The sequence below is a fragment of the Ylistrum balloti genome, unplaced genomic scaffold, assembly GCF_031769215.1.
Source record: "Ylistrum balloti isolate Yb309-2 unplaced genomic scaffold, AGI_CSIRO_Ybal_v1 Utg370522, whole genome shotgun sequence".
NCBI lineage: Eukaryota > Metazoa > Mollusca > Bivalvia > Pectinida > Pectinidae > Ylistrum > Ylistrum balloti.
The window spans coordinates 142,337-167,391 of record NW_026782334.1 but is presented as its reverse complement, the minus strand read 5'-3'; the positions used below and the strand labels follow the sequence as shown (position 1 = coordinate 167,391).

Sequence of the window (25,055 nt, the reverse complement as noted above, 5' to 3'; positions counted from 1 at the left end):
TTGCATATTTTGGAACTTTTTTTATGAATAAGTATATGAGGAATGATGGAAATTGCTTTTACTTTACTTGGGGATTTTTCCAGCCAAGCTTTTAATACAGACAGATCATGCAGGCTATGTGATCATACAATCATTTTGAGGTACTTTTATATGATGAAAAATTGAATGCTAATACAAAGCCACAACAAATGAGGTGTATTGATTGAGTTGGTCAATTCATTAAATAGTCAAAGACTTCAGGTAATTTTTTCATTTGTTTTTCATTTCCTGAATTTTTTCTGGGGTTTTTTGTTTTTGTTTTGCTAACCTAGCTAGTTACTGACATTGTTGAAATAAATCACTGACAATTGGACATTTGCTCTGACAATCTCTAGATTCCCCAGTCAGTTAGCTAAAAGTATGTGAAAGATGATTAAATACCACACAAAGTTACTGACATTGTTGATGAAATAAATCACTGACAATTGGACATTTGCTCTGACAATCTCTAGATTCCCCAGTCAGTTAGCTAAAAGTATGTGAAAGATGATTAAATACCACACAAAGAAAAAGATAAATATATAACAATATGTTAGATATTGACCATTGGATTTTGGAGCAATTTTGTACAATTTCTGATTTGAAATTTTACAAATTCACAAATAGTGAATCATTCAATGTATACTTTAACAATATAAAACATGATATTGTAATATATTCATGGAAACAATGTTCAGTACATGAGGGTTTTTAACCACATGTCAGGCACCTGAAAGTTCATGCATCAATTTGCAACAGAGAAAAACTGACAATCTCTATCTTAAAGAAGAGGTGACCTATGCCCAAATGGATTTTTGTCAACGATTTTTTTTATGATTGTTAAGTTTTCAAGCACTAAACTGATGTGTATGTGGAGAGGAATGTTTGTATCCACTCTAAATTCAGTGACAGTCTTTTACTGTTCTGTGACAGAAGATTTCAACTCATGCTCAATGCACCAGTAAGTATTTGACAGTATTATAATGCTTGAAATTATTTTGTTCAAACCATATTTTCTTAGTACACATCTTTTTTTGTGAAGTTTGCCACAGTTGTAGATTCTACAATTGCATACTATAATCATCATTGACTCATGTATTATAATGACCAATGTAAAAAAGAGATGGTCTTATTAGCTGGACAGCTATCGAATGACCGGAGATATGGTGAAAATAGTGCAAATCGTGTTGTCTTCACTCTGAGTGACAAGAACGATAATTGTTCATGGACATGTGTAGGCGACAGACAACTTTTAACTGCACTTCCACACTTCTAACCATGGGATCGAGTGCTTACAGGCCGGATTTTTAAAAAATTGTATTTTATTTCTGACCTTAATGTAAAAGAAATAAAATAAAGGGTATTTTCTTAATTTCTTCGCATACCTTTACAGTGTAGCATCTTCTGTTATCATACGTCGCGGTCTTCCACTTCGAAATGTTATGTCTATAATGATTGGACGACAACATTTAAAACAACTGCTTCCATTGGTGGAGTTATAGCAAAGGACAGCAACTCTTCCGGAAATATTGACCGGATGTTGATGTTTTCTACTGCCTACTTGTCAAGGCTAATTTTATAGCTGAAGTACAAGGTGTTACTTCAACTGGAGACAAGTTTCACTTATTTTTTATGCATACGGATACTATATGGTGGTTATTTGTACTTTGACATCAGAGTGCGCGAAAATGTTGCTGCTGAACTCGTAGGGCATATGCATATTTTACCGTGTATGTGTGAGTGCCGCCTCTTCAGTGACAGCACAGCAACCTGAACAGTAGCCCTGAGCCTTATTCACTTTCATGATCGTGATACCCATATATCACTGTCAGTGGGCTTGCTTATTCATACAGAAACAAAAAAAAAATCAAATACACTATGAAGCAATAAGAACATTGCATTTTCTTATGTCAAATATACACACAGACTTGTCAAAATTGTAAAATCCATGTAATTCATGCTCAGGCCTAATATTTACTTTCTACAACTGATGACTTCACAAACATAATGGATACAGATTTGTCTGCAAGCGGAGGAGGGGAATCGCAGTCGTACATTAATGAAGGTTTGCGTTTTATTACCATTCATCAGTAAGCACACAAAGCATTTGTCCTGTATAAATACTCGGCTATAACTATTGTAGTAGGGCACTTGTTTTATAGGTATGTAGAGACTTGTATGTATAAGTTCATGATATGTACTCAAAGTGAAAAGCTGTGGCCCATTATAATTGTATTGCTCACTGATGTACAAATTCAGTGATGATAATACTTTCTAACGAAACAGACACATTGGCAATATGATGGTGAATCATTGAGACATCAGCAAAATTTCATCTGGAGTTCGTAAATTATTCATAACAGTTGATAAAAGCAATTAATAGCTTTGTACAATTGACTTTAAAACAGTAATATGCTATTGAAAACTATGTTGATTTTGTATCTCTGCATACCTGTATGTTTCATATCTGTGTCTACTCAATGTTTTGACATGACATCAACATACAAGACTATTTACTTCCTGAATAAACAAATAATGACAAATAGTCTGTAAATGTTATTGATGTTGACAACTTTCATCTTCCTTTCTGTTCTCCTTAAAATGAAAGTTGTGCATTGACTCAGGAGCAGTCATATTTATAGCAATTTTTATTGAACCCCTTTTCTTAATTTCTTGGATTTTTTCTCAGATTTTCCCTCTGATGGAAATGGAGATGGCAACCTCTTTGAGAGTACAGAGGAGCCTGAATTTGAGTTTGACGAGAGTGGTTTAGAACTGGCTGCAGATGATGGTAATATAGCCTGTTTTGTAAATTCATGGAATGTTTTTTTTTGTAACATTTATTTGTTTCTTCGATACTGCATCTTCAAATGACAGCAGGTTTTAAATATTTTTCTCGTGAATTAATATAATCATGTTACTTTTTTATACAAATCAAATGTTAAAAAAATGTCTAAAGGCAGGATTTAGAATACTTGTTTCTAGTACTTGTCAAGTAGGTAGATCTACAATGCATTTAATCATTCAGTAAACGATCAGTCTCCCATCAGAAGCATGTATTTGATCCCTACCAACGGCAATGCAATGAAGTAGTGTCTTTTTTTTATCAAAAAACATTATTTAATAACAGGAGATGTTCAGAAATCTTAATATAAAAAACATATTTATAAATTAGAAGGTGGATATGACTCATCCGTGACAAATATTTGCATGTGCATCTTGTAATGATGTGATTACATGTACATAACTGTGCTTGAGTTACAAAAGTAAAGATAATGTCAATAACTGAACCAATGCAGTTACCTCAAGAGTTCTACACTAAGGGTATTACATTTTGATAAAAGGTATAACAAAGAACTGTGTACCAATAATGATTGATAGCTTAATGTAGGATTGACTCTTTATAGTTTCTAGCATGTGTAAAAGCATGTGCTGTGTTTTGTTCTTTGTTAAAGTTATGTATTATAGTGATGTATGTGTTTGATTTCTAGGAGAAATTGAGTGTAAGTCCATTTTCACTTGTTTGATCTCTATTTAATTTTACTTATAGATTGTAAACCTCCACTGAATGTGACTTTATTTTCGCTGGTTTTCATACTTTCTTGGAGGCTTGTCAAGAGCTACATATGATATGTGATATTGAAGTAAATACTGTAACAAGATGTCTAACAAATGTAACTGCATGCAGATGTAAATTATTCCTGTTATCAGAGGTATGAAGTAGCCCCAGCCCTGACAATCCTCCATTTATCTATGATCTTACAATGGTAGTAATGTTAACTAGCATCATGAACAGTTTTGATGTATTTACAGAGTGTCCATGTGCTTGAAAGTGAAATAGAAACCTGCGAAAATTGAAGACATTCAGTAAAATATTATAATTTCACATACCTGATATTCTGTATTTATTCGTATGGGAAGCTTTCAAATGATATGAATTAACACTATTGAAACACTGCTTTAATTTGATTTGTTTGATGTTTTAGCTCATTTGAACCTATATATTGTATGTTGTTGATTGACTGTATGCACATACCCAGTAGATATTGCTGTGATGAATTCTTGGTACCTGAGATTTTGGTACATTTACTAAACATAATATTTTTTAACATAAGAACAGTTTATGTTCCAGTAAGATTTGTCTTAAAATAATGTAGAGGATTAATTACTACAGCATGGAATGGTTAGTGTTACGGGGAAGGAGGATGGGGAGTGATCTGTGTAGGGTTGCAATTTCAAATGATATTCATTATGTATTGAAATTTCTTTATGCGTTTTTGATATTTGATGAATTGAATTAAAGAAATAATCAAAAACATTTCAATTGTTAAGGTAACATGGATACTGTAGTCACTGATGAAACTTGATTCAGCTTTAAAAGTATTTATCTACCTAGTTTTCTAAACATTGCAAGCAATGAGTGTTTAGGTAACATTGACAGATGTTTAGTCATTTAATTATGTGATTATAAAATTGAGTAATCATTCACTTTCAAATTCATATATACATATACTAGGTAAATACCCTAATAAGCAACAGTTCTAGTTACACACTTCTCAGTGGATTGAAGACTGTTGAGTTCTGGACATATAATGTATACTTTTCCTGTGGTGCCCAGACTGTACATGATAGACATTCGTCTTTTGAGTTCTAGACATATACTTTTCCTTTGCTTCTCTAAGTCTACATAGACACCAGTCAATTGATTGATGAATGTTGAGTTCGAAACACATAGTGTATACTTTTCCTGTACTACTGAGACTCTACATAGACACTTGTCAATTGATTGCAATAGAAGACTGTTGAGTTTTAGAATATTCTTTTATTGTGCTACCCAGACTGTACATAGACTTTTGTCAATGGATTAAAGACTGTTGAGTTGTGGACATATACTTTTCCTGTGCTACTCAGACTCTACGAAGACACTTGTCAATGGTTTGAAGGCTGTTGAGTTCTAGAATATACTTTTCCTTTGATACTCAGAAGGCATGTAGTTACATAGACATAGCCATGTGAACAAAATCACTGCCATGTATGACATTTGTACCCAGATTTAGATCTATCACCATCCTAATATATATTTCAACAGCATATACATATGTAGGCTCTTCTACTTATATCACTTTTATTGTATTCAAGCCATTTTGTAGAATTTGTACAAGAAAGTAACTAAAGAAATTTTGATTGCTGTGAATTGTACTGGATCAGTGATTCTGCAGTCAACCGATAAATACATGAATATTGTATGTATTATGTAAGAAACAGTAGAATCTAGTGTTTATTTGTGTGTTGTTTTTGTTGTGCACCAGCTGCTTGTGACTTAGAAGCAGAGTTGAGAGGTAAATATTAGGGAAATCACAGACTTCAGGTTTGTGTAGATGGTTCACATGCAAGTCAATGTCACAAGCTTTACACATGTATGTACAGACGGTCACTTATGCGATGATGGCTGTGCCAGCTAATTACACTAATCATATCTTCCTTGTGTACATATTTTGTGGAACCTTGTGATAATGATTTATAAGATACATTGGTTTAGCATATGTTTTCAGTTATTGGTAAATTATTTTAAGATTTCTATCAGCATGAAGCTTTTGGCAGTGGGTTATATTGTAGTTCATGGATCAATGATCTTTCTTTCTTTTGATTTTGTTTTGGAAACAACATTAAATGTTGGTTTTAGTAATTAACTTGCCTAATAATCTTAACATAATTCATGGACATTTCCCTTTGATTAGTAAACTTTACAATGCCTAGAACTCAAAGCAAACAATACTCAAAGTTCATTCATTTTCCCTAAACTGACATTTTTAAAAAAAATGACTGGTTGGGAATGATATTCCTTTATAAATACTGAGTTAGATTGCTACAGGTACATGTATCAGACATGCTCTACCTATATTTCCACTTTTATTTGTCAATGGTTTCCTACTGATGTTCAGTAATATCCAAACACACCTCCACTATTCATCTCAATCCAGCTGTTACAATATCTTTCAAAATCCTTAAAATAATTTTTGTTTGAAAAGGGAATGGCAGTGATATCTTCTAGCTGTCTGATTAAGATGATGTCAGATTATTATTATCATCACTTTTTTAAGATCAGATGCCAGTTAGCACACTAGAATTTTCTATTTTGATTTTGATTGCATTTTGAACCAATTGTCTTGAAAATGGAAGTGTTGAAAATATTTAAAGTTTGATTTTTATCAGAGTAGTTTGTGTTTAGGTAGTTTAATGTTATCCTCAGTTTATCTTTTTGTGGGTTCCAAAGGTTCAAAACTAGATATAGTAGAACAATTTGTCCTGTGAGAGGAGGGTACTAGGTTTGAATATTATGGTGAGGAATCATGTGACTGAAAGTGATATTCCCATGAACACATGATGACCATCAAAAAACTGATGCTTTGTCTATTTTAGAACATTTTCTTCAGATTGGTAATGTTAATAGAATAGAAGCTCTTATGACACAACCAGTAGGAGACTAGAGTGTGACGTTTTGGTGGTTACACTACACAAAACATCACATATTAATCTTCTACTGGTTGTATTATAAGAACTCCTATTCTATTGATGCCTTATCTTCTTAATATCCACATCAATTGCGGTTTGTTTGAAACTATCACATTAGACCAGGTTGTCTAGTGTTTATAGGGTTTCAGGTCTAAATCCTTGTCTGTACGTATTCAATGACCTTTGTATTACTGCAAATTACAACATATCACTCATGAAACTACCAAACTGATTTCATTCGAAAGACCAATGTATTATGCCACTATGTCTGCATGTAAAAGATTTTCAAGACTTTTGGTTATTGTAGTAATGTTCGGTTATTTCTTGCCTTCCATTTTAGATATTTGTGGGAGTGCAGAGACTAATTTACCACTGTTACCGTGGGAGGTGGACTTTTGTAATTCATCCTTATATTACCTGTCATATTTTCTTTATAATACTTTGTTATAATGTATTTAAACTCTTGTGAAGGAATTCCATCGGGAGTCTCTTATTATATGACTGCAAGGAAACTCATACAGATAAAAATTATGTTATGTAGCTTATAATGTTGGAATGCATAATTTTTGTTTATGTTTTTTGCATGTTCATATGAAGTATTTATTCCACTGTTCATAATATACTCCATGGTTTTTCAGATTGATAATATGGCCTACTGAAAGGCGTACAATTATGATATTTTGCAAGTTTGTTCTAGGAATAAAGTTTGACAAAGTTTGCAAGAAAGACTCGGCCTTGACCCATATTCAAGGTCACAGGGATCAAATTTAAGAGGTTTTTTTTAAAGAGTTGTTAAAATTGTTACATGAAGCTTTGTAATATATCTTGACAAAATTTGGAAGTCTCATTTATTTACATTATTTGAAAGTCTATGACAAAAATTTATCTACTGTTTATCAAATAAACTTGATATAGACCCATCTTTAAGGTCATTGATATTATATGTAAACATATTTGTTAAAAGTGTTGAATAGCAAGTGAGCAATACAGGCCTATTGGGTCTCTTATTTACATATTTATGATTAGTCTTATGAAATATGTGGATATGGATCAATGAAGTATTTCAGATTTAATTTATTGGGCATTCTGAGAAGCATGCTGCCTGTTATATAGGCCATGCTTTGTACAATATGATGATGAATTTTTGATTTTTTTTTTGTTTGTCATGTACAAGTTAGCATGGTACTACAATTTCTCACTCTATTTCATTGATTTTTTTCTACGCTTGTTACTGATATCTACAACAGCTGGTTTGCATGTATGTACATACAAAGCTAGACACATGTCTACACATAGGACATGTGTGTGCACTGCTAGATCAAGTAATCATTGAATGCCATTACAATTCTCTGTTAACAGCTGTGATCATACCATAGTACCAGGTGTTTCATACTTTGATTTTAACAGTACTTCATTTTGGTGAATAAAAAAGAAGTATGTTTCAAGCCTCACTTAACTGAATTGATTAAATCATTCATAAGTGTGAAACAGGGGCAGACAACTGAACTTAGTAAATCAGTGCTAACTAAGCTACAGGGGCAGACAATTGAGAACATAGTAAATAAGTTGTAAGTATGGTACAAGGGCAGACAACTGAACTTGGTAAATCAGCTGCAGAGGCAGACAACTGAACTTAGTAAATCAATTATAACTAAACTACAGTGGCAAATAACTGATCTTAGTAAATTAGGTAAATGATAAGCAATGTAAAACAGAGGCAAATAACTGAACTCATGAATCAGTCAAACATAATGATATGAGCAGAACATTTTTGATACACTGTTATTTTTATACTTATATATAAGAAAGTAACATTGAAATTTTGAAATCAATCCATCACATCGTCATGAAAGAATTTGTCAATATATGTTATATCTACATCTCAGCTTTCTTGAAGTTCCTTTTATAAAGCATGATGATATGACATGGTTTAAATTTTTGTTTTAAATCCTGTTTTAGACTTAGCAAGAGAGAATTCAGATGGCAGTGCCTTCCAGAGTGGCTCTATAACTCCTGATGGACTCATTGATGAGGATTTTGAAAAAGAATTAGGAACACCATCTGTAAGTTTTTACATTGGTTTTTTTCCATAGGCTAAGAACACCATCTGTAAGTGTTTTATAGCAGCTAAATACCATAGGCTACATAGACCACCACCTGTAACCTTTTTTTTTATATATCAGCTCAATACAATAAACTAGGACCACCATCTGTAGGGTTTTTATATCAGCTCATTACCATAGGCTAGGAACACCATCTGTAAGTTTTACATTAGCTCAATACAATAGGTTAGGACCACCATCTGTAGGGTTTTATATCAGCTCAATACAATAGGCTAGGACCACCATCTGTAGGGTTTTATATCAGCTCAATACAATAGGCTAGGACCACCATCTGTATATTTTTTACCAGATCAACACTTTGTTTTAAGAGCACGATCTCTAAATTTTGTATTTGATCAATACTTTTGACTAGAAATACCATCTGTAGTTCTATATTTACAACCAGAAACACCATATGTTAATTTTATGTCAGGTCAATATCATAAGATTGGGACACTGTGTCCAGGTCTGATGTTAGGTCAGATATTTTTTCTCTCATTGATGTACCAGATAAGCTAGATTTTATTTAAGATACTGATAATCAACAATATTGTTAAACAGTGACTTCACTACCATAAAAGCTAAAGCTATTAGGAACAGGATGATATCAAATTTGTTTTTGTCAAAATTTCTTGTTTCTATGGTAACAGGATGCAGAGGAGGAAGATGAAGGAGAGTTTCAGGATGTAGCCCAACACAATATACTAGAAGTTGCAGGTAAATTATATATGTTTGACTATAATCATTTACATTTGGCAGGATGTTGAAAATATGGGCACATAAAATTTCTCATAGTCCCAAAAAGACTGACTAAAGTAGTATTTTATATACATAAATATCAATGTATTGACTTGAAGTGGAGGGTTTTTCTATAAGTATGTTGATATCTATTTTGTTCTCATTTTCACAGGAGATGATGTTTATGGTAGAAAAGTGATCATCTTTTCCTCATGTAAGCTCCCATCCAGTGAAAAGTTAGATCACCAACGACTCTTCCTGTAAGTTACGATATACAATCGGTGTTTCTGCTTCTTGTGTGAACTCGAGGCTGACGGCAACTTTGTGAATTAAATTGTTCAATTTGTTTATGTGACATGACATTGCTACTATTTAACAATATTGATAGGTATCTTGTAAAAATAAGACCCATACAATTATTTGTTCATCATTAAGTAAATGGAATTGTGTTCTATAGTTACAATGTAATAGTATAAATTGACCCATTTCAAGGCCACAGGCTTAGGTGCAAAAATACATTGTATCTGAATACAGCTTCCTTTGAAAAAACAGATATCACTGACATGTTATATTTGGCTAGCGACCTGCTGGTATGAAGGGCTTTATGTGTGTAAATGAAAATGATCTTGATTCACTTTCAAGATCAATTGGGTTCAAAGTAGAACATAACATAAAAATGCTTCTTTTAAAAGAATGCTGAAAAAAACACACGCCTTTTGAAGTTCGTTGAGTACCTTGCTGGATTGAAGGGTCTTTGATTATTTTTACTTTCATGGTCACAGTGGCAAAATCTTTAAAAATCTGAATTTCCAAAAATCCTGACAAAGGAAACAGTAGAGTACTGGAAGGAAGGTCTCTGAAGTTTGCTCAAGTGAATGTATTTGATCCATTCTCTGAATAACCAAGAGGTCCAGGGTCATGATGTTTAGCCAAGTCAAATAATAAGATAAAGGGCTATCAATGATTTGGACCTATTTTCAATATCCTGAAACACATTCTTCAGAAGAAGAGGCCAAGACTGAGATCAGGAGAGGGTATTTTAACATACTTGGAAGATGGGGAATCAGTTAAAAAATCAAATGGAGTTAGAAAATTAAAATTCTCTCTGTATGATTCACATAGTTAGTCTTTCACTTTGTTTTTAACAGATACTTAAAACATACATTGGACCAATATGTGGAGAACGATTATGTGATCGTTTATTTCCACTATGGATTGACCAGCAAGAACAAACCAAAGCTGTCATGGCTGCTGCAAGTGTACCGAGAATTAGACAGGAAGTAAGTTATCTGTTCAGTATTAGATATCAGATAGGAAGTAAGCTTTTTTCAATAATATTTGATTTAAGACAGGAAGAAAGATTTTTCTATAATATTTAATATAAGACAGGAATAAAGTCATCTCTGTTATGTTGGATATACGACAGTTAGTTAGCCATCTAAATTGATTTTTTGCTAAGGCACTATGGAAAGCTATCTGTACTGTGATTGGGGTATGACAGGAAGTTAACAATCAATATCATATTTTTTCTAAGACAGGAATTAAGTTGTCTGTGTTTTGTCTAAGACAGTAAGCTATCTGTACTGTGTTTGGTCTAAGACAGGAAGTAAGCTATCTGTACTGTGTCTTGTCTAAGACAGGAAGTAAGCTATCAGTAATGTGTTTGGTCTAAGACAGGAAGTAAGCTATCTGTACTGTGTTTGGTCTAAGACAGGAAGTAAGCTACCTGTACTGTGTTTGGTCTAAGACAGGAAGTAAGCTATCTGTACTGTGTTTGGTCTAAAGCAAGAAGAAAGCAGTCTGTACTGTGTCTTGTCTAAGACAGGAAGTAAGCTATCTGTACTGTGTGTGGTCTAAGACAGGAAGTAAGCTATCTGTACTGTGTTTGGTCTAAAGCAAGAAGAAAGCAGTCTGTACTGTGTCTTGTCTAAGACAGGAAGTAAGCTAGCTGTACTGTGTGTGGTCTAAAGCAAGAAGAAAGCAGTCTGTACTGTGTCTTGTCTAAGACAGGAAGACAGGAAGTAAGCTATCTGTACTGTTTTTGGTCTAAGACAGAAAGTTAGTTATCTGTACTGTGTTTGACTAAGACAGGAAGTAAGCTATCTGTATTGTGTTTGGTCTTAGACAGGAAGTAAGCTGTCTTTACTGTGTTTGATCTAAGACAGGAAGTAAACTGTTGTGCTGTGTTTGGTCTAAGACAGGAAATTAGCTATCTGTACTGTTTTTGGTCTAACACAGAGTGTTAGTTATCTGTACTGTGTTTTGTGTGAAACAGGAAGTAAGCTATCTGTATTGTGTTTGGTCTTAGACAGGAAGTAAGCTGTCTTTACTGTGTTTGATCTAAGACAGGAAGTAAACTGTTGTGCTGTGTTTGGTCTAAGACAGGAAATTAGCTATCTGTACTATCTAAGACACATAAAGACACTTTCAATGATCAGTTATTGGCATGCCCAAAGTCACCTTGACATATCAATAGATCTCTCTAAAGTCACCCCTTTATGGATTTAGTGGATTCACAAGCCAAGGAAATTGGCATTATTCTACTGATCATTTCTCAACGGGTTAGATGTTTTAAATTTGATGTTACTGAATTGGCTCTGTGTTTATCAACGGGTTATATGTTTTAAATTTGATGTTACTGAACTGGTTCTGTGTTTATAAACGGGTTAGATGTTTTAAATTTGATGTTACTGAACTGGCTCTGTGTTTATCAACGGGTTAGATGTTTTGAATTTGATGTTACTGAACTGGTTCTGGTTTTTATCAACTGATGAGATGTTTTAAGTCTGATGTACCTGACTGAACACTGTGTTAGATATACTGGTTATGTAGCTTGTAATTTAATGTTATTATCTATGTAGATACAAGAAGAATCTGAAAGCTTTGTATCTGGTACACCCAACCAGATTTATAAAGATTCTCTGGAATGTCTTCAAGCCGTTTATCAGGTAAGGTGGTATATCTCTATGTCTGAAACTATCAATTTCACTATATAGCCTCAGGCAGCTCTACTGGAGGCAATCAATTATACTGCTTAAATGTCACACCATTATAACTGTTCCTTTCTTGTGCAGAATCTCTATGCTGTTGTTTCATTAGCTCTACTGGAGACATGTGATTATACTGCTGTAATGTCACACCATAATAACTGTTCCTTTCTTGTGCAGAATCTCTATGCTGTTGTTTCATTAACTTTTGATCAGAGGGACTGATTCTGTAAGCTTCTAATTAAAGAGACAAATATATTTTATGTATTGAGTCTTGTTTAGTTTAAAGTATGCCATAGTTACCAAATACCTGTGTTACCACAGACATTATACAGTCAGTCTGACACAGACATCTTACAGTCAGTCTGACACAGACATCATACAGCCAGTCTGATCACAGACATCATACAGACAGTCTGATTACAGACATCGTACAGACAGTCTGATTACAGACATCGTACAGTCAGTCTGACACAGACATCATACAGTCAGTCTGATCACAGACATCATACAATCAGTCTGACACAGACATCATACAGCCAGTCTGATTACAGACATCATACAGACAGTCTGATTACAGACATCGTACAGACAGTCTGATTACAGACATCGTACAGTCAGTCTGACACAGACATCATACAGTCAGTCTGATCCCAGACATCATACAGTCAGTCTGACACAGACATCATACAGCCAGGCTGATCACAGACATCATACAGCCAGTCTGATCACAGACATCATACAGACAGTCTGACACAGACATCATACAGCCAGTCTGATCACAGACATCATACAGCCAGTCTGATCACAGACATCATACAGACAGTCTGACACAGACATCATACAGCCAGTCTGATCACAGACATCATACAGACAGTCTGACACAGACATCATACCGCCAGTCTGATCACAGACATCATACAGCCAGTCTGATCACAGACATCATACAGCCAGTCTGATCACAAACATCATACAGACAGTCTGATCACAAACATCATACCGCCAGTCTGATCACACACATTGTACAGTCAGTCTGACACAGACATCATACAGACAGTCTGATCATAGACATCATACAGCCACCAGCCAGTCTGATTACAGACACCGTACAGCCAGTCTGATCACAAACATTATAGACAGTCTGACACAGACATCATACCGCCAGTCTGATCACAGACATCGTACAGTCAGTCTGACACAGACATCATACCGCCAGTCTGATCACAGACATCATACAGCCAGTCTGATCACAAACATTATACAGACAGTCTGACACAGACATCATACAACCAGTCTGATCACAGACATCATACAGTCAATCTGACACAGACATCATCAGTCTGACACAGACATACAGACAGTCTGACACAGACATCATACCGTCAGTTTGACAGACATCATACAGACAGTCTGACACAGACGTCATACAGACAGTCTGATCACAGACATCGTACAGTCAGTCTGACACAGACATCATACCGTCAGTTTGACACAGACATCATACAGTCAGTCTGACACAGGCATCATACAGTCAGTCTGACACAGACATCACACCGCCAGTCCTTGTTGATATAACAGCATTCAAACCACAGGACCTAGTCTGATGTATAAGTAATATGTGTGGTGTTGAAGTGACTGGGGATAGCTCTATATGAATTATCAGATAATTGCATGGCCTTGTCTTTGTTGTACTCTTTTTATTTATTTTTGTTTTATGTTGATAATCTCTGCTGTTATTCCAGTGTTTTATTTAATATTACCAGGTATTCTGTTAATGAACGTTTACTTTTTCTCTCATTTCATTTTGTACCAGAAGGTATGATCCTTCATGAAGTGATATGTACTCAATTATGTACCCTTTTTGTAACTATTTAACAGCTCAGTGTATTCATGGTAACATAACAGCTGTTCTGAATATGCACATCTTATATTTTCTAATCTAGCTTGAGTAGCATTTCAAAAGGTGGGACGTACATGGTTTATTCTTTTGTAAGAATGATATGTAATCATGGATTATTTATGAAGTGAATGCTGGGGTAAAATATTCACCAAGTCTGGAATATTTCATCGTTTTCAGCTTACACTTTCAATGCATCCAAACCATTTTAAATCATATATATTCCACCTGAATTTGCTCTGGCGATTGACAGACGATGCTACTCCGGTTATTTGAGGTAAAACTAATTATCACTACATATGATTATAGTGATGAAGTTCCAGTCCCGATAGAAAGGTGTTGTAGATCTTAAGTTTATACCCCACATAACCAGAAAAAATACTTCATATAAAGCTGATACAGAAGTGGGCCTTTCAGTCGCCCACAAAGGTAGTGAAATCTGTAAAATTAGACACGGCAATGAGTCTCAGAGAAGCAGTGTAAGGTAGTAAGATAAGAAAAGACAATCAGCCCAAGAGAGGCTGTGTAAGGTGTTAAGATCATACAAGACAATGAGCCTAAGAGGGGCTTTGTAAGGTAGTAAGATCAGAAAAGACAATCAGAGAGGCTGTGTAAGGTAGTAAGATCAGAAAAGACAATCAGCCCAAGAGAGGCTGTGTAAGGTAGTAAGATCAGAAAAGACAATCAGCCCAAGAGAGGCTGTGTAAGGTAGTTAGATCAGACAAGACAATCAGCCCAAGAGAGGCTGTGTAAGTTAGCAAGATTGACAAGACAATGAGCACAAGATAGTCTATGTAAGGTGTTAAGATCAGACAAGAGAACAGCCCAAGAGAAGCAGTGAAAGGTAGTAAGATTAGACAAGAAAATGAGGGCAGGAGAGGCCATGTTGGGTAGTAAGATTGACAAGACAATGAGCCCAAGAGAGGCTGTGTACAATGAGCCCTAGAACGGCTTTATTAGGTAGTAAGATCGGACAAGACAATGGCCCAAGAGAGGCTGTGTAGGGTAGTTAGATTGACAAGACAATGAGCACAAGAGAGGATATGTACAATTAGCCCTAGAACGGCTTTGTTAGGTAGTGAGATCAGACATGACAATGAGCCCAAGAGAGGCTGTGTAAGGTAGTAATATCAGTAATTTTATCTTAAAATTTTGTTGTGAGCTGAAATTATTCAGATATTTTGTGTAAACTTAATGTGTATAAACCAACATTCATGAGGACAGTGAAATGCCAATTTGTTTAAACAAGATTTAAGATTAGACATACAACCAAGGAACATGTTTATATGTTCCTTGAAAATTTATTATGTGATATATAGTGTCTATTTATTGGCTTGTTCCAGTTCTTAAGTCTCAATTTGTTAATACTCAAATGTATCAATACCTGGTTCCTTGACCTAAAGATTAGGTCACTTTTATAAATGAGAAGTTCAGCCAAGTAATCTTTTTCCCGGACATAACATCTTCATTGTTAGAGATATTTGATTGAAATCTAATACATATGAAATACTTCCTGACTGTGTTTTGCATGCCACTATTATATGGATGAGATCAATGTTATATCCAAGGTCATAGGTTAAATCATGCAAAATAACTCATTTTCTTGTACTTCATTGTTGAAGATTTGCAATGAAAATTATCACAAATTGAGTTTCCTCTCTGACAAAATTTCAGGTGCAATTTTATTATCAGTTTGGTTGAATCAAAGTTAAATAAAAACTTTCCGTGTATATCACAAATCCTTTGGTCCAAAGCCAAGGTCATATCTCAAATCTGACTGAATAACTGACTGGGACATTTCAGTTAACATTATTGTTAAATGTATTATTTTACTGGTAGTGTTTCAATGTACCTGTGGCTTTCTCAGTTTCATTTTTAGAGAGCTTTAACATGTAAACACCATGATAGCTGTGAGCATACTGTTGTATAGGCTTTGTAGTGTTGTTTATATTGTTATATACCCAGAACTAACACTAACAGAGACTTACCAGTCACATGACTTATTAGTCCACTGCAGACATATACTTTCCACTTGTCCTCACAATCACTGGTTGAAGCCTACTAAATTATCTCCCTTTACCAATGTGTCTACCATCAACCCTCACTGAGTAATGTCATACAAATATTAAAAGATATCATGTCTATCCATACAGAAATGTTAAGAAAAAATAATTATGTGAAGAGATATTTTTGAAAGGTTGATAAATTAGGTTTCATCCATGAAATTGTTTGCAGTGGTCTGATTGGTCAAGTTACTCTAATATGATATGATAGAATTTTGATGGTTATTACAGCTTTATCAAGTAATACAATGTCTAATATACATACAGGATGTTGCAATGGTATTGGTCAGAAAGTTTATTTTATGTTACATATCTAATTAATAACTAATTAACACAGACACTTAGAAGTTGGCTTCTAGGAACGTGGTTTATATTTTCCTATCATTATTTTATCTCAACTGAAGGAGATATGTTTTATGTTGTAAGCCTTTCAATCAAGAATTTATTCTTATTTTCTACTTATTTATGGTGTGACTTGATCTTTTCTGATTATAGTGTTAATGAATATGAACCAAAGCATTCAAATGCATGTAAACATATTAATAGTGGGAAGATTTTTGTTGGCATCTGTCTTTTGTTTTTTAAGCTGACTGCATTAATTGATTAAAATTGAATTTTGTCTAGTGCCAAGTTCGGGCGTAAGGTGATGTATGTGAACTACCTACATGAATTGAAAGAACACTTACACTTTGACCAGCTGGTAGTACCTGAACCTGTTCTGCAGTAAGTATATACCCAATCATATCTCTTGGAACAGTTGTAAATGATATGTCAATCTTAGGTATGTCTCACACATCATCTGCATAATCCTTCAATAGAATCTTACACTCTGCAGGCCTCATGCAGGCTGGCCAAACTCTCACATGAGGGTTGAGATATCCCTGTCTACAAATCAGACCCAGTTTGAGTATTTTTTCACACACTTAGAATAACAATAAAAAGTTGCAAATCAATGTGGAGTTTTTTCTTTGGGCTCTCATCCAATGAATGTGCCTCAAAATTAAGTTATCAATTTGTGACATGGTTACATTACATAAAATGATTAGGCTACACCATTGTGTGTAGCATCATAGTACATATAAGCTGTCTTTTCCCTACCAGGGTTAAGTTAAGTATTGGAGAAATGAAAAAAAGACCCTTTGTGCACTTCCATCTGGGTCAACGAAAGTTATTATTTAAGCTGATAGCGTGTTTCATATTTGTTTTAAAATAAACAATGTTTAAATCTATTATAATTGTAGATATGTATCACACATTACCAGTATTACTGTTTTAGGTATGATGCTAAACAGGTGAAGTCCAACAAGCCTCCTTACCCCTACTCAAAAGATGGGACAGATGCTGTGTCTCGGGCAAATAAAACACAGCAGTTTGGGGTTACACTCAATCAGTATGTATCGTTGTAGGGAATCTATTACACTGGTTTATAATTAATTTATTTTAACTGTTGAAATTTATTTTACATTAAGATTCTTTTCTGAATGACAGTTATAATAATTAAGCGTGTTTAACTCACTTTAACAATGCTTGTATATGCTGTCTAAATTGTCTTTGAAAGTTTGAAATAATTTCCTGGAGTGAGATATTGATATATTGTGTTGATGACACATGATTACATGAAAGGAATGTACATTTTCAGTCAAAATATGAAACGTCTGATGTTCATCATTCATTAAAAAAAAACCTAATGGCAGATAACTGATTTGATAGTCGTTTCTGCTGATGACCATTATGCTCTTGTTTACAAAGTTGACTGTATCTGTTATCAGTGTGCGGCAAAATTACAAATGTGTAATACCTCCAGTGGTGGAGATTACTGTGGAATACCTCAGGGCTAATGGTAAGTTTTTGTGGTCTGTATATGATACCCCCAACCCCTTTCCCACCCAGCAGGGGAGATTACTCAAGGCCAATGGTAGGTGTTTGTAGTCTGTACCCACCCATCAGGGGAGATTACTGAGGGCCATTGGTAATTGTTTGTGGTCTGTATATGATACCCACCTGTGGAGGAAATTACTCAGGCCCAATGGTAATTGTTTGTGGTCTGTATATGATACCCACCTGTGGAGGAAATTACTCAGGGCCAATGGTAATTGTTTGTGGTCTGTATATGATACCCACCTGTGGAGGAAATTACTCAGGGCCAATGGTAAATGTTTGTGGTCTGTATATGATACCCACCCATTGGGGAGATTACCCAGGGCCAATGGTAATTATTTGTGGCCTGTATATGGTACCCACCCATCAGGGGAGATTACTGAGGGCCATTGGTAATTGTTTGTGGCCTGTATATGATACCCACCCATTGGGGAGATTACCCAGGGCCAGTGGTAAGTGTTTGTGGTCAGTGTGTGTGATATCGATGTTATGGATGGAGATTTATGTTGAATAACCCAGGACTGCCGATAAGTTCAAGTCCATGAATATCTTTGATGTTGTTTCTCTTTAAGTGATCAAAGGGGGCTGTGATAGGTCAGCCAGTAGAGCATCTATGAAAATCCAAAATGTGTTGTTCATTCCTGGAAATGGTTTTTAGTGCTTAACTGCTGTTTACAGAAAATCATCAACAAATTTAGTGACATCACTCCAATCAATTCAAGGATTCAAAATTTGAAAATCAAAGCTAAAACAATATTATAATAATATCAACTATGGGTTTAAGAGTCATCTTACTATTTTTAGAGATTTGTGAAATAATGATGCTTACTATATGTACGGTGAAGGAGCATTCATGTCTTACCTAGTTCTGATGTTGTTTCACCTATGTGTAGAGTTACGGTGTACTAATTTTTACCTTGCATGACATTTCTATGTTAAAAAGATACTTGTATGATAACAACTTTTCGGGTTTTTTTTTCAGCATTAGATGTTGAAGGCATTTTCCGGAGATCTGCAAATGCTCGCACTTTAAAAGAAGTCCAGAAAAAATTTAATCAAGGTAATACTCGTCACACAAAGCAGTGCTTGTCTGATTCTTAGTACTCATGTACCAATCATTGATTGTCAGTTCCATATTTTGTTAATGTATAGTATATTTGACCAGTAGTATTTCCAACAATGGCTACACAGAGGTATGTCACACAATCATAGACAATTGACCATTCATGTGTATTGGTGATCTGTTGTAGGTCTGCCTGTGGATTTCAATACTGAAGGAGATGTTCATATTGCAGCTGTTATCCTTAAAACTTTCCTTAGGGAGCTACAGGAACCCCTCCTGACCTTTGACCTGTACCAGCCAATCGTCCGTCTTCACAGTAATGTTCAATTTATAGTTGATTTCTGTTCTTTCCTAACTCTTAATGCTTCATATAATCTGCCTTTTAGTGAATAAAGAGGATTTGAACTCTGAAAAATATAATGTATATTGTATTGATAACTGGGCCTATTTTTTAACAAATTTTCAGATCAGGATGAAGAACGCCAAATGGTAGAAGTTCAGAGGATATTGAGGGAGGAACTCCCAGAGGATAATTATATCATTTTGAAATACATCCTCCAGTTTCTGACAGAGGTATGATGTATGGGTATAAAAACAGTACCTGTCACAAGGATAACATATAAATCTACAGTAAAATGATGTATAGATCTCAAGTTTAAGACAGAAATATGACATATACATCTCCAGTCTCTGACAGAAGTATGACATATACATCTCCAGTCTTTAACGAAGGTATGACATACACCTCCAGTTTGGACAGAAGTATGACATATATATCTCCAGTTTCTAACAGAAGGATGACATACACCTCCAGTTCTGACAGAAGTAAGACATATATTTTACCAGTCTCTGACAGAAGTATGACATAAACATCTCCAGTTCTGACAGAAGTAAGACATATATATCTCCAGTTTCTAACAGAAGGATGACATACACATCTCCAGTTTCTGACAGAAGTAAGACATATATTTTACCAGTCTCTGACAGAAGTATGATATATACATCTCCAGTTTCTGACAGAAGTAAGACATATATTTTACCAGTCTCTGACAGAAGTATGACATAAACATCTCCAGTTCTGACAGAAGTAAGACATATATTTTACCAGTCTCTGACAGAAGTATGACATACACATTTCCAGTTTCTGACAGAAGTAAGACATATATTTTACCAGTCTCTGACAGAAGTATGACATAAACATCTCCAGTTCTGACAGAAGTAAGACATATATTTTACCAGTCTCTGACAGAAGTATGACATACACATCTCCAGTTTCTGACAGAAGTAAGACATATATTTTACCAGTCTCTGACAGAAGTATGACATACACATCTCCAGTTTCTGACAGAAGTATGACATATACATCTCCAGTTTCTGACAGAAGTATGACATATACATCTCCAGTTTCTGACAGAAGTAAGACATATATTTTACCAGTCTCTGACAGAAGTATGATATATATATCTCCAGTTTCTGACAGAAGTATGACATATACATCTCCAGTTTCTGACAGAAGTATGACATATACATCTCCAGTTTCTGACAGAAGTATGACATATACATCTCCAGTCTCTGACAGAAGTATGACATATACATCTCCAGTATCTGACAGAAGTATGACATATATATCTCCAGTTTCTGACAGAAGTAAGACATATATTTTACCAGTCTCTGACAGAAGTATGACATACACATCTCCAGTTTCTGACAGAAGTATGACATATACATCTCCAGTTTCTGACAGAAGTATGACATATACATCTCCAGTTCTGACAGAAGTAAGACATATATTTTACCAGTCTCTGACAGAAGTATGACATACACATCTCCAGTTTCTGACAGAAGTAAGACATATATATCTCCAGTTTCTGACAGAAGTATGATATATACATCTCCAGTTTCTGACAGAAGTAAGACATATATTTTACCAGTCTCTGACAGAAGTATGACATATATTTTACCAGTCTCTGACAGAAGTATGACATAAACATCTCCAGTTCTGACAGAAGTAAGACATATACATCTCCAGTTTCTGACAGAAGTATGACATATACATCTCCAGTTTCTGACAGAAGTAAGACATATATTTTACCAGTCTCTGACAGAAGTATGACATACACATCTCCAGTATCTGACAGAAGTAAGACATATATTTTACCAGTCTCTGACAGAAGTATGACATACATCTGCAGTTGAAGATAGAGGTACAATGTTCAGATTAATTTATTGGTGACAATTTTTTCTTTTCTTGATAAGTAAATGATTAATTTTCCATCTCTGTTGTTTAGATCTATGATTTCTCCCACATGTCATAGAAACAGTCCCACTTTTTCTGTAGCATGGGATATGGTGTTTGCTTGCAAAGAGATGTCATTAATAAAACCCATAAATGTCATAAAAAATCTGATCATTACATATACAAGTTGCATGTATTTAAAAAGTTTTTTCGTAACATACAGTATGTAACAAGGACTATCTCATCCTTATGTTACCTGTAATTTTCAAACATCTGGGAATTTTCAAAATTAATATCAATTTTTTATTTCTTTTCTTTATATTAGATTGTAGACCATTCTGAGGAGAATAAAATGACGTCCATGAACCTGTCCATTGTGTTTGGGCCAAACCTTTTATGGCCAAAGGGTCAAGCTTCACTGTCTGCTATGGGCTATCTAAACAACTTCACCAAGTACCTTATAGACCACTACCGAGAGCTGTTTGAGAGCTGACTGAGGGGGCAGGACTGACACACCTTTGACTCTTTCTACAAACTTTCTGACTGTGCAGGTTTCTGAAGCTGTTTGTTTTTGTGATCACATGTTAACACTGTTTAACAATAATGTGGATATGTTTTAGAAATGTATGATTTCTTCAGGTATAAATAACATTACTTGTAAAAGCATGGTATGGGGTATCGGTTAAGTTCAATATGATATTAAAGCTCTGTTGAATCAGGAAGTGTGTATAGCATAATGATCAAGCTTGATATTAAATACCTATCGCAAATTGTAATAGATGATGTGAATACACATTATAAGATGTACTGTTTAGTCTGTTTTGATGCTATAGTCTTTTCTGCAACTTTATCTCATATAACTGGAACAATTCCTGGATTTAGCTTTCTTTTCAAAATGAACATTTTTGTTTTCTAATTCATTCCAAGACATTGATATCAATGTATGTAAAGAAAACATTGTTATTGTCCTAAAATATACAGCATGTATTTTGACGAGGGTGTAGAAAAACAAAAATGGCTTGCCCAAGCCAATGTACCGCTTATACTCTAAGACACCGACTATGTCTGTCTATTTATCCTGCCACATTGATTGAAAATTCAGACTTTTGAAATTTCAACAGTTTGTAACTTCAAGAGTATGTTGATCAATCTCTGTTTACCTGCTGTTGATGTTACACCAAGTTTTCTCTGATTACACACACCAAATTAACTGATCTGCTTATAATTCCAAATTAACAGCAATTTTATTAATTTGTTTCAATAAACTTGTTAATTACAACAAATAAAAAAATTCTTTCAACAGATGTGAATATTTTGAAATTTGTGGTTAGGAAAATCATATAAAGTAATTCTGCTGAATACAGCAAAAAAAAAAAAAAAATCTGGCAGGTGTATTCTGACAATAGCAGTCGCAGGATAAAAATGTATCTTGATGTCATTATGTAACATGTTCAACACATTGACTTTCCATTCTTTGTCACAGCATGGACAATTTGATTATTTATTGCTTGGTTTCACCTGCATTGGAGTATTTAGAACAATTATATGTTATTATATTATTTGTTATACACTTTTGTATTGTAATTTTATTATTAAGTCATTTAATATGTTAAATTTCTATAGTTTTTGTAGTGTTGTGGTGTGCAATGTGTAAATCATGGCCAAATATACTGATGGATATGTACACATACGTGCCAAAGGTGACAAGGCTACAGGTATGGACTGGGTTTGTCACGTCAGGCTGGTCAATGCTGAAGACCCCACTCTGAAACTTACATTCCAAAACTTTTCTAAAAAAAACTTTGTGATTGCTGGACCCATTGTATTTATAATTCATCATACAAGATGGTCTGGTCAAGGTCACTCATGTACAAACTACAATTAGGATGCAGCACAAATAATGTACAGTACACTATCTCACTTTGTTCTACAATTCACATTTTAGAATGTTAGTCTAATCAATTAAATTAAGATATCTGAAATCATGAGTTTTTTAACATTTCATCATGTGTTCAAATTGAAGAAAAGAAAAAAAAAGAAATAGAAATATTTTGTGACAAACTTCACTCTTATGTTTGCCTTTTGAAGATTCTCCCAACAGTTTTAGCTTGCTTTCATTTCTGGATTTGAGATTACCTATGACCTTATCAGGGATGCCTTGCTGTAGGTCCTAGATTTGAGTCTACCAGTGTTTTAATCTTAGGTGCCGCCCTTCAGTTAAATCCTGAATTTGAGACTGCATATGTCAAAATTTGGAGTACCTTGGTTTAAGTCCTTGATTTATAAGGCTACTGATGCCCTGTCTATAGGTGCTTGGCTGTAGGCCCAGGGGTTCGAATGTACTTATATTCTGATTTGCATGGCTATTAGTTCTGGATTGAGACTGCCTTTCTGGATTTTGGGTTGACTGTGTCCTATTTAGAGGTACCAGTCTGTAAGTCCTGGACTTCAGGCTACCTTTGTCCTTATTAGAGGTGCCTTGGCTGTAGGTTCTGGCAATGAGATCATTTATGTCCCACTGTAGGTCTTGGATTTGAGGCTCCTAATGTCCTAATTAGAGGTGTCCCACTGTAGGTCTTGAATTTGAGGCTCCTTATGTCCTAATTAGAGGTGTCCCACTGTAGGTCTTTGATTAGAGGCTCCTTATGTCCTAATTAGAGGTGTCCCACTGTAGGTCTTGAATTTGAGGCTCCTTATGTCCTAATTAGAGGTGTCCCACTGTAGGTCTTTGATTAGAGGCTCCTTATGTCCTAATTAGAGGTGTCCCACTGTAGGTCTTGGATTTGAGGCTCCTTATGTCCTAATTAGATGCACCTGACTGTAGGTCCTAGATTTGGCTTTACTGGAGGTCGTAAAATTGAGACTATTTAAGTCCTTTAGAGGTGACCAGCTGTAAGTCCTTGATTTGAGACTGCCTGTGTTCTAATTTTAGGTTCTCTGTCCTGTAGGACCTTGATTTAGGGCTCCCTATGTCCTAATTTATGGTACCTGGCTGTAGGTCCTATATGTCCTAATTTTTGAGTGCAAGGCTGTAGGTCCTATATGTCCTAATTTTTGAGTGAAAGGCTGTAGGTCCTGGATTTCAGACTCGCTTTGTCTTAATTTGTGGTGCCTGGCTGTAGATCCTGGATTTGGGGCTCCATATGTCCTAAGGTTTGAGACTACAAGGGTTATCAAAACTGTATAATGGTTTATGATATAAATTGCCTGTTCTTCTTCTATTTCCTCATAATACCTGTATAGTCAGTTGTGTCAGTCCCCCTCTCCCAAATACTGAGCGCATCAGTTGTTGATTTTTATAGAACTTCCTATAAACTCTGTTGGTTCTCTACATTGATTTGTTAATACATTATGTATTTATGTAAAATATTTATCTGTGTTAACAGATTCATCTGTGTAAGGTTTGAGTGTTGTTATAGGTAAACTATAACTGTACCTGTTTAATTAGAATATGGTTCATATCAATGTTACTCTTTACATTGTAGTGTGCTTCCATAGACAATGTAATGTAGTCATTTGTTAATACAAAAGACCCCCTAAGGGGGAAATTTAGAAATGAA

General features: G+C 34.8%; 2 protein-coding genes across 3 annotated transcripts in view; one reads left to right on the top strand and one right to left on the bottom strand.

Moving 5' to 3' along the window:
• LOC132555887 (dual specificity protein kinase TTK-like) overlaps positions 1–1,822 on the bottom strand; it is a 19,450-nt gene extending 17,628 nt beyond the window's left edge. Inside the window, exon 1 of the mRNA XM_060220269.1 lies at positions 1,746–1,822. Coding sequence (XP_060076252.1) covers positions 1,746–1,822 — 77 coding nt within the window. The remainder of the gene's footprint in view (positions 1–1,745) is intronic.
• On the top strand, positions 1,571–25,055 carry LOC132555878 (rho GTPase-activating protein 1-like). 2 transcript variants are annotated; one of them, XR_009554454.1, is made up of 15 exons: positions 1,571–2,083; positions 2,708–2,809; positions 8,491–8,594; positions 9,284–9,350; positions 9,544–9,631; positions 10,520–10,651; positions 12,233–12,319; positions 16,943–17,041; positions 17,595–17,708; positions 18,088–18,158; positions 19,179–19,256; positions 19,447–19,575; positions 19,726–19,832; positions 21,821–24,530; positions 24,568–25,055. XR_009554454.1 is itself a non-coding variant. In XM_060220244.1 (14 exons), the coding sequence occupies exons 1-14, from the start codon at positions 2,026–2,028 to the stop codon at positions 21,986–21,988; spliced, it is 1,404 nt and encodes a 467-aa protein (XP_060076227.1). In that variant the 5' UTR covers positions 1,571–2,025; the 3' UTR covers positions 21,989–25,055. The 2 variants fall into 2 exon arrangements, 1 of the variants encoding a protein (XP_060076227.1); XM_060220244.1 differs by having other exon boundaries at positions 21,821–25,055.